Source organism: Chenopodium quinoa, unplaced genomic scaffold, assembly GCF_001683475.1.
Source record: "Chenopodium quinoa cultivar QQ74 unplaced genomic scaffold, ASM168347v1, whole genome shotgun sequence".
In the NCBI taxonomy this organism is placed as follows: Eukaryota; Viridiplantae; Streptophyta; class Magnoliopsida; order Caryophyllales; family Amaranthaceae; genus Chenopodium; species Chenopodium quinoa.
In genome coordinates, this window is record NW_018743814.1 from 389022 (window position 1) to 398568 (window position 9547).

Consider the following 9547-nt stretch of genomic DNA (forward strand, 5'->3'; position numbering starts at 1 on the left):
GCATCCGGTCGGAAGCATAGATCTTCCGATCCGGCTGGGTGAAAAGGGGCAAGGACGCCACATGATAGTCAAGTTTTTAGTTGTGGAGGAGCTGTCCGCCTACAACATGATATTTGGCCGTCCTACCCTCAACGCATCTAAGGCTGTCATCATCCCGTCCCTCATGTTGGTCAAGTTTCAAAAGGATGATGGTACAGTCGGTGCCCTAAGCGGGGACCAGAAGACGGCAAGAGAATGCTATCTCTCTGACGTCAAGACAACTATGGGTGCAGCCGGCCAGGGTGAGCCCATAGATATTGATAACTGCGACCCAGCAGTCCCGGCTCCAAGGGCAGCCGGTAAGAAAAGAAAGGCGGACCAACTGGCACCCGTCAAAAAGGAGAAATAGCAATCACTAGCCGGGGAAAGGTCAGATGACCAACGACCTCAGCCGGCTGGTGACTGCCTTGATGTCATCCTAGATGACAGCCGTCCCGAAAGAACAGTCAAGGTCGGGACGGTAGCCTTCGAACGGTTGGGAGAAGGCTTGCTCCAGCTGCTGAAGGAATTCAAAGACATCTTTGCCTTTGAAGTGGAAGAGATGCCAGGCGTCAGCCCGGATCTTGCTGTCCACAAGTTAGCCGTAGATCCCAAAAAGCAGCCGGTTAGGCAGAAAAAGAGGGATCATGGTGGAGAAAGATCTCAAGCGGCAGCGGCTGATGTCAAAAAGCTGTTGGATGCTGGGTTCATTAGGCAATGCTACTACCCGGATTGGGTGGCAAATGTCGTTCTAGTAAAGAAGCCGAACGGTACTTGGCGGATGTGTGTGGATTACACAGATTTGAACAAAGCATGCCCAAAAGATAGCTACCCGCTTCCAAAGATTGACAGCCTAGTCGACTCAACAGCCGGCCATGCGCTAATGAGCTTTATGGATGCCTATTCCGGCTTCCATCAAATACCCCTCTGGAAGAAAGATCAGGAGAAGACGGCTTTCGTCACTGATCAGGGGTTATTCTGCTATACAGTGATGCCGTTTGGGTTGAAGAATGCACCGGCTACATTCCAGTGCATGATAAACACCGTTTTTATCAACCAGATTGGCAGGAATGTAGAGGCGTATATCGATGACATGATAGTCAAATCCAAGCTACAGACGGATCACCTAGCAGACCTGCGAGAAACCTTCACCACACTCAGGCGGCACCGGGTCATGCTTAACCCAAAGATGCGTATTTGGTGTTGAGTCTGGGAAGTTTCTCGGATTCTTGATTGACCAAAGAGGCATCGAAGCTAATCCGGAAAAAATACAGGCGGTAATTGACATGAAGTCTCCCCGCACTGTAAAAGAGGTCCAGAAGTTGACCGGTTGTCTGGCGGCATTGGGGAGGTTCCTCAGCCGGTCAGGTGACAAGTGCCTCTATTTCTTCCAGGCAATCAGGAAGAGGTCAAGGTTTGAATGGGGTGAAGAAGCAGAGGCGGCATTCCAAAGGCTTAAGCAGCACTTGCATTCTTTGCCAAGGCTAGTGAGCCCCCTACCCCGGGAGGTTCTGTACATGTACCTAGCCGTCTCTGATCACGCCCTTAGTGCCGTTCTCCTCGCTGAGAGAGACGGCATTCAGCTGCCGGTGTACTTCATCAGCCATGTCCTTAAAAATGCTGAGCTCCGGTACCCCATGATCGAAAAATTTGGGTTGGCCTTATTCGTAGCAGTCAAGCGGTTGAAGCCTTATTTTTTGGCACATCCGGTTGTGGTATACACAGATCAGCCGCTCAAGCGCACGATGACTGCTATAGAGTCATCCGGTAGAATGATCAAGTGGGCTGTTGAAATACAAGGCCTTGAGATAACTTTTGAACCCAGGCGGGCAGTGAAAGGTCAGGCGTTTGCCGACTTCATTGTCGAGATGACTAGGCCGGTGCAACCGGAAAACCCTGATCAGGTCTGGAAGTTATTTGTAGACGGCAGCTCTACGGTGAACGGCTGTGGTGCAGGTGTTATCTGTCATTCCCCGGAAGGGGATAAGTTTGAATATGCACTACGGTTTAAGTTCCAAGCCTCCAACAATGAGGCAGAGTATGAAGCCCTGCTAGCCGGAATGCGCATGTGTAAGGCAGCCGGTGCAAGAAAGGTCGACGCCTGCTCAGATTCACAGCTGATCGTTAGCCAATACCTTGGTGACTACGAAGCCACCCATCCGGCTATGATCAAATATTTGCAGGCGGTCAAAGAGGAGGCTGGGTCCTTCGATGAATTTCATCTGCGACAGGTGCCCCGGTCTGAAAACAATCAGGCGGATGCCCTCTCAAAGTTGGCATCATCAGCCTCCTGTGATGCTCCTAGGACGGTCTTTTGGGAAGTCATTGAAAAACGAAGTATTCCAATTGATCCCATTGGAGTCCTGGACAGAAGTGCTACCTGGATGGATCCCATCCGGTCTTTTTTGACGGATGGTATCTTGCCGGATGACCCTTCAGAAGCATCAGCGCTCAAGAAGCGTGCTTCAAGTTTTCTTATGCATCAAGGGGAACTCCTCCGGAAGGGATACCTGCAGCCGTTTTTGAAATGTGTAACCCCGGATAGGGGGAGAGAAGTTTTGGAAGATCTGCATGCGGGGTTTTGTGCCACACATATTGGTGGCAACAGATCTCACGGCAATCCATAGTCCGGTTCCGTTCGCTAAATGGGGCATGGACATTTTGGGACCTTATACGCCTGCGACAGGCGGCCGCCGCTACATTCTTGTAGCAGTAGACTACTTCACCAAATGGGTTGAGGCAGAGGCGGTAAAAGGGATTAAAACGAAAGACGTGATTTCTTTCATCTGGAGAAACGTCATCACCCGGTTCGGGGTTCCAATGTCCATGGTTTTCGACAACGGACCGCAGTTCGAAACGCCTGTCCTGAAGACCTGGTTGGGAGACCAAGGAATTTCCCATTGTTTTGCATCCGTTGGCCGTCCTCAGGCAAACGGTCAAGTTGAGGCTTTTAACAAGCTGATCTCAGACGGGATAAAGAAGAAAGTAGAAAGAGCCGGTGGACTATGGGCAGAGGAATTACCTCATGTCCTTTGGGCTATCCGGACAACCGAAAAGGGGGCAACCGGTGAGACCCCATTTCTCATGACATACGGCACTGAAGCAGTTCTTCCCATTGAACATTATGAGCCTACTCTACGCATTATGTTATATGATGAGGCGGCTAACTGGGAAGCCATGCGGTTGGCATTAGACGCTCTTCCAGAGCGAAGGGGGAATGCTGCCTTGCGTCATGAGATCTACCGTCTGCGTATGACTAGAGCCTACAACAAGCGGGTTCGTAAAAGACCTTTGAAAGAAGGAGATTTTGTGCTTCGCAAGATGGAGGCAACCGGTAGGGCCAATGAACAAGGCAAATTAACCCCAAATTGGGAGGGACCCTACCGGATCTTTGAAGAAGTACGAGACGGCACTTACCGCCTGGAAACTCCAGACGGAAGAAAGTTGCCTAGAACTTGGAATGTAGATAACCTCAAAAAATACTACTACTAAATATTGTACATCTTTTGTAAATTTTCAAATTGAGAATTATATTCAATTTTGTATACAGCCGCCATGTCTTGTGCCTACCACAAGCGGCACCAGTAACTAATTTTTTCATCCGGTGACGCCCATACGGGTGAATTCATCGAAGAGAACATCTCCCATTTGGGTGGTAAATTGTTCTAAGCGATCACACAGGCGGACAAATCCGCCTGACGATCCTTCGCACCAAAAAAGGGCAGGCTAGCAACCCCAAACTTGCAGCCGGCTCACTTTTTGGAAGTACCACTAAGGCTGATTCCAAAATTCAGCCGGTACTCAATACCGCCGCCTGACTCTCTAAGAGCAGGCCTAAAAACATTTGGTCTAGGCCATAATTCATTCAGGGGTATGCTTGCAAAAGCCCAACCGGTGAATGGACATCCTAATCTGGCGTGATTCTTTTGCGAAGTCCCGACCAGTAATTCAGTATAAACCGACTGGCTCCCGAATCTAATGTTGGCACTTAGTGTATATTCGAGCTATATCATATGGATAGCCGCCTGGCTTGCAAAGGCCCAGGCCGCTATCCAGGGGCAATTACCCAGACGCCATCCGGTTTGGTTTTGGGTCGGAATTTCTTCGCCTAGTTTGCGAAGACCCAGACGGCAGTGTTACCGGTGGGGTCTTCTTGGCAACCCTAGCAAATTTCTTCGCCTAGTTTGCGGAGACCCAGACGGCAGTGTTACCGGTGGGGTCTTCTTGGCAACCCTTGCAAATTTCTTCACCTAGTTTGCGAAGACCCAGACGGCAGTGTTACCGGTTTGGTTTTGGGTCGGAATTTCTTCGCCTAGTTTGCGAAGACCCAGACGGCAGTGTTACCGGTGGGGTCTTCTTGGCAACCCTAGCAAATTTCTTCGCCTAGTTTGCGGAGACCCAGACGGCAGTGTTACCGGTGGGGTCTTCTTGGCAACCCTTGCAAATTTCTTCGCCTAGTTTGCGAAGACCCAGATGGCAGTGTTACCGGTGGGGTCCTCTTGGCAACCCTTGCAAATTTCTTCGCCTAGTTTGCGAAGACCCAGACGGCAGTGTTACCGGTGGGGTCCTCTTGGCAACCCTTGCAAATTTCTTCGCCTAGTTTGCGAAGACCCAGACGGCAGTGTTACCGGTGGGGTCCTCTTGGCAACCCTTGCAAATTTCTTCGCTGTTTGTGAAGACCCAAGCGGTAGTGTTACCGGCGGGGTTCTTTTGGTTATCCTCGCAGAAATATGTATAAAAAAATAAAAAAATAACAAGAATTCTAGTATTGAAGTGCAGAAACATAAAAAGCATTCAAAAGCCAAGTGTGAAAAACAGAGTGCATTCAAAAGCCGGCTCAGCCGGTGAAAATGTTAATATTCAAAATAAAAATTATTACAGCTTAGCCCATCTCATCCGGCGCTATTACAAGATAATGCAAGGCGCGCAGGCCGGGAGGTAGTTGCTACTCCAGGCGAACAGTGAACCGGTCCTCTTCCGGTTGGTTCTGGGTTGGATCAGGGTGAGCGGCTACGTCGGCTTCAGGAACAACTTCCTCTTCAGCAGCCTCCGCCTGCCGTCGCGCAATCTCCTCCCCAACCCAAGCGTCATAGGGTCCGGGTCCCGGCTCATTCGCCTCCTCGGCCAGAATGGCAAGATCAGAATATTTGAAGGCGAGTTCCCAGACGGTGAAGTCCGCCTCCGGGTGGATGAGGGAAAACGCCCGTCGCATCCGGTTTGCACAATCAAGCTCATTCTCCTCAATGAGCCTATCCTGCTCCGCCTCCAAGGTGGCCTTGAAGTTCTCATTGGCAGCAGCCGCCTCTTTGCGCAGGCGCTCATTCTCTTTGGCAAGGCGGCCATTTTCAGTCTCCGCCTTGCTCAGCCGTTGGAGGGGCTCTTTCTGTTCCTCCAACTTTTTATTGGCATCATCCAGGGACGCCTGCAGTTGGTCAACTTGGTTTTTCAGTTGATCAATCTGCTGTTGGAGGGCCTTGGTCTTCTCCGCCTGTTCCATGCGTATAGATTTAGATTCTAAGCCATGCATGTACAAAGAGTAGTCAGCAACATTATGGGCGTCATCAACAGCCCGTTTGCTTCTCCTTACCTCTTCAGACTTGCGGGTATAAGCTCGTTTGAGCCCCTCTACGCGCAGCATAGCCTGCAAAAATACAGCCGGTTAATACTGCATATTTAAAAATGCACGTCAAGAAAATTACCGCATGGTTGTTGGAGCATACGTCGGCCAGGTCGACCAGCACCCGGTCGGCATTAAAGGAGTTGATCCCAGGGATCGCCTCCTTCTCGTCCCTGGGGACGGCTTTCAGCATGGCCCGGGCATATTGTGCCCCGTCCGGCCAGCGGGGAGAATTATCTGCACCAGAAACAGACGGTGAGAAACTCGCATATGCTCTGCCTATAGATTGCCGGCTGATTGGAGAATCCCCCGGCTGCGATCGAGACTGTGAATAAGACTTGACCCGCATGGGCAGGTCAAGCAGTGTAAGGTCGAAGTTACCTTGGCGGCCCGAACGGCCTTTAGAGGGACCGGTTGCGGTCCTCAATGGGATGGCAGAAAGCACATCCGCAGATCCAGGCCCGCCTGGGACCTTTATTGATTTGCCGCCGGTAGTTTGCCGGTCGGCTGTCTTCTGCACCTTGGATGCAGACTCTTGTTGGGTCGGCGGAGGCCTGACCTGTTTTTGAAGGGACCGGGGCATCTGCTTCCCGTCCTGTAAACGAGAAAAATATAAGTTATGGGATAAAAGGATTGAAATAAACGAGAAGGATCAGACGGTTATACCTTCCTCGCCGCCTGGGCAGCAAGTTTTTTCTCGAGATTGGCTTTCCGGATGTCGGCAGCCGACCTAGCCGGTGTCTTCTCGGTGGGCAGCATTTCCTTGGCTTCTTCTGCAGAGGAAGGCACACGGTTAGAATAATAAACAAGCAAGGAAATAAAAGCATCCGGTTCGAAAGAAACCGGCTGAGTTCCGAATACATACGTTTTTTAAACATGCTGCTTAGACCACAAGCGGACAAGAAGCATTCGTCCCTAAAAAATTCATGTTTGGGCACCCAGTTTCTAGGTACCCTTACTATCTCTCCGGATGAGAGGGTGTCAGGAACTAACTCAAAAAACCCGGAGTCAAGGATGGTCTCTCTATCATCCTCCGGGACAGGGGGCAGGCAGCACTTGGTCCCCAAGAGTTCTGGTTTCCGGTTGTATATCCGGAATTCTCTGTTCTTTGCCGTAGTTGGGGCCTTAACCAAGTAGAACCGGTGCTTCCAGTCCGACCATTTGGATGGCTTGTCCAAGGTCATAAGGTATTTGGGCTGGGTGGTCAAGGTATACCAGGCTCTCCAGCCGCCTGGGCTCCTACTCAAGTAATGCATGTGGGCAAACGCCTCCCAGCCGGGGTTGAGGCCCTGCATCTCGCAGGCGGCGATATACCCTAAAATATTTACCCATGAGTTGGGGGTTAATTGCCAGAGACCTAGGCCATACCCCCTAAGTATGGCTTTTATTGTGTCGTGGAGAGGGAAGCGGACTCCGGCCAAGAAGGCCGCCTCGTAGCACCCGAACCAAGCGTTCGCGTTCGGTTGTCCATCCTCCCACCATATTGTTCCCAGAGCAGCCGGGATTTTTATTGTATAGTCACCCCCCAGCGGCCGCCGTTTGATAAAATCTGGCAGCGCAGCCCGCATGAGCTCGCGGTCCTTAGAGGAGACGGCGATCATGAGAGGATCGTTCCTATTGTCCCAAGAAGGCCTCTCCGCCTCCTCGCTATCCTCAGATTCGGTTAAGTAGCTGCTACTGCTACTTTGAACGTGACCGGCATCAGAGCCGGCTGGGGAGTTGGAGACCTCCTTATCAGAGCCTACCTGCTCTCTGGTCTCCTGGAGGGGAGCAGTCTCTTCGTTTAAAATGCTATCACCCGGGGTGCTAGGAGCGCCCTCGGGTGAGCCTCTCTGCTCTACCTCTCCTTGCTCTACTTCACCGCCTGAAGCTGGGTCCTCAGGCGGCTGCTCATCTGAGCTCCCACTTCTGTAGTTGGGATCTCTGGCAGTAGACCGGATTCTGGCCATTGTGTCCTGCACAGACACAGAGTCGGTCGATATGGGTGTTGAAAAAGGGTTGTCCCAAAGAACAGAGGCGGCAGACCCAGTTCTAGACTCAGCCGTACTAATAAACCGGCTGAGTTCACAGCTAGGTTCCGGGTATGGGTATAAGGGGTCCATCTACTTATGGGACCAATGAACAAAAATGCGAGTAAAAGACTCAAACGGAAATGCATGAAAAAGCTAGAAAGAATAGAGACGGTACCTAGAAGAAAATCTGGAAATTCTTTGGGATGCTTGCGAAGACGCAGGCGGTTCAAAATCCGGCTGGGTTTCTCTGATTACCCTCTCGAAAACCTTTGGCTAGCTTGCAACGACCCAGACGGTCTGTAGACCGGTGGCTCTCAACGAATCTCAAACTCCGAATGCTCTCAACTCTCAAATTGCCGGCTGCTCTCAAATTTTCAGAAATTTGGCAAAGTTTGTAAATGAGAGCTCGGGGGACATCTTCTCCTATTTATAGGATTTGTCCCAGAAGGTGAAGAGTCGTGACTCTTCGCCTTCTGCTTTTCCATCCTTCAAAAAGAATCTGAAGAGTTGAAAAAAAAAAAAAAAAAAAAAAAAAAACCTTTCACCGGCGCCACGTGGCACCCTGCCACGTCAGCACCAGTGAGGGGCAAATGTTTGGGGTAAAAATACCCTAAACACGTGGCCCAATGGCCTAGTGACACGTGGCATCCAGCCGTTGGTCAGCAGGGCTCCAATCCTCTGCTGACACGTGTCCTCTAAACCCTAAAAGGGAAACCATCCCTTCCCCACTATAAATAGTGGAAGGACCCTCATTAATGGGGGGGGGGGAACATCTATTGCTTACATTGAATACTCCTCATAAAGACAAACACCTACCCCGAGCAATATTAATTGCGGAATTCTCCCATTACGCGAGAAGTAACTTCAACATTACGTGCATTCTACCTCCCGTATCTTTACTAACTTGATCGTCGGAGGCGGAGCTCCTACCCCCAGGAGTCTTCGTGATTTTGCAGGCACAGGCGTCGAAGGGCATTCTTGGAATTGTAACTCTCCCGCAGGACACATCAAAAAACCCCGAAACACAAAGTATTATAATTAATATTGTATTTCATGTAATTATTTTATAAATAGAATAAAAGTATGTAATTTTGCTTTAAAAGATATATAGATGTGGGTATGAGGTGGGGATGGGGCGGGTACGAAGTGGGGCGAGGCGGGGATGGGGCGGGTACAACTTAAAATCCACCCCCGCCCCATCACCCATGGCGGGTATGATTTTTATCCCCATCCCCGCCCCACCACCCGCCAAACCGAGACCCATCCCCGCCCCATTGGGGCGGGGATGGGGCGAGTCTCCTACTTGACCCGCCCCACTGACATCCCTACATATAGGGGGTGCCTATTACTATTTTTCTACTAGTGCTAAAGGTTCAAGCTTAGCACCACCACCGAATTTCCGCTTCCTGTCCATGAATATCTGAGTTCGAACCAATTTCATTTTCCCAGTTCGACGCTGACATTTGTAGGTCGCAATAACATCTTCATTTGGTTTGTTCTCATTTGGGGGATTCATTTTTGTTAAATTTTCAAAGGAAAAATTAGATCGGAACTCGGAGAAGGTGGAGGAATAGGAGAAATTAGTGTTTGGAGAGAGAGGGGAGACAGTGAGAAATAAAATCACGAGAGGAGAAGAGAGAGAGGACAAATCTGGAACGTTCTCCAGATTTAAAGCCTTCAAAAGCCATATTAATGGTGACGGTTGAAGTAGCATTCATGAGGGTAGGTGAGGAGATGAGTGGAGATCTGAGGAATTGCTCAAATAAGGGGTTTAGATCTTTAATTTTGGTGCGAGTCATTAGTTTTAATGTGTAGTTAAGAGTGATAATTAATTATACCATGTCAACAAGTTAGGTGATAATCAGTTTTTAATAAGGGCATAATGGTCAATTTGTCAGAC

At 50.0% G+C, this 9547-nt stretch overlaps 1 protein-coding gene across 1 annotated transcript; it reads right to left on the minus strand.

The window, feature by feature from the left end:
• Positions 1-4612: 4612 nt before the first annotated feature.
• Positions 4613-5771, minus strand: LOC110685459 (tropomyosin-2-like). The gene is made up of 2 exons (XM_021861985.1): positions 5739-5771; positions 4613-5659 (listed from the first exon to the last, which is right to left on the minus strand). The coding sequence occupies exon 2, from the start codon at positions 5654-5656 to the stop codon at positions 4964-4966; it is 693 nt and encodes a 230-aa protein (XP_021717677.1). The 5' UTR covers positions 5657-5659; positions 5739-5771; the 3' UTR covers positions 4613-4963.
• Between the last annotated feature and the right edge of the window lie 3776 nt (positions 5772-9547).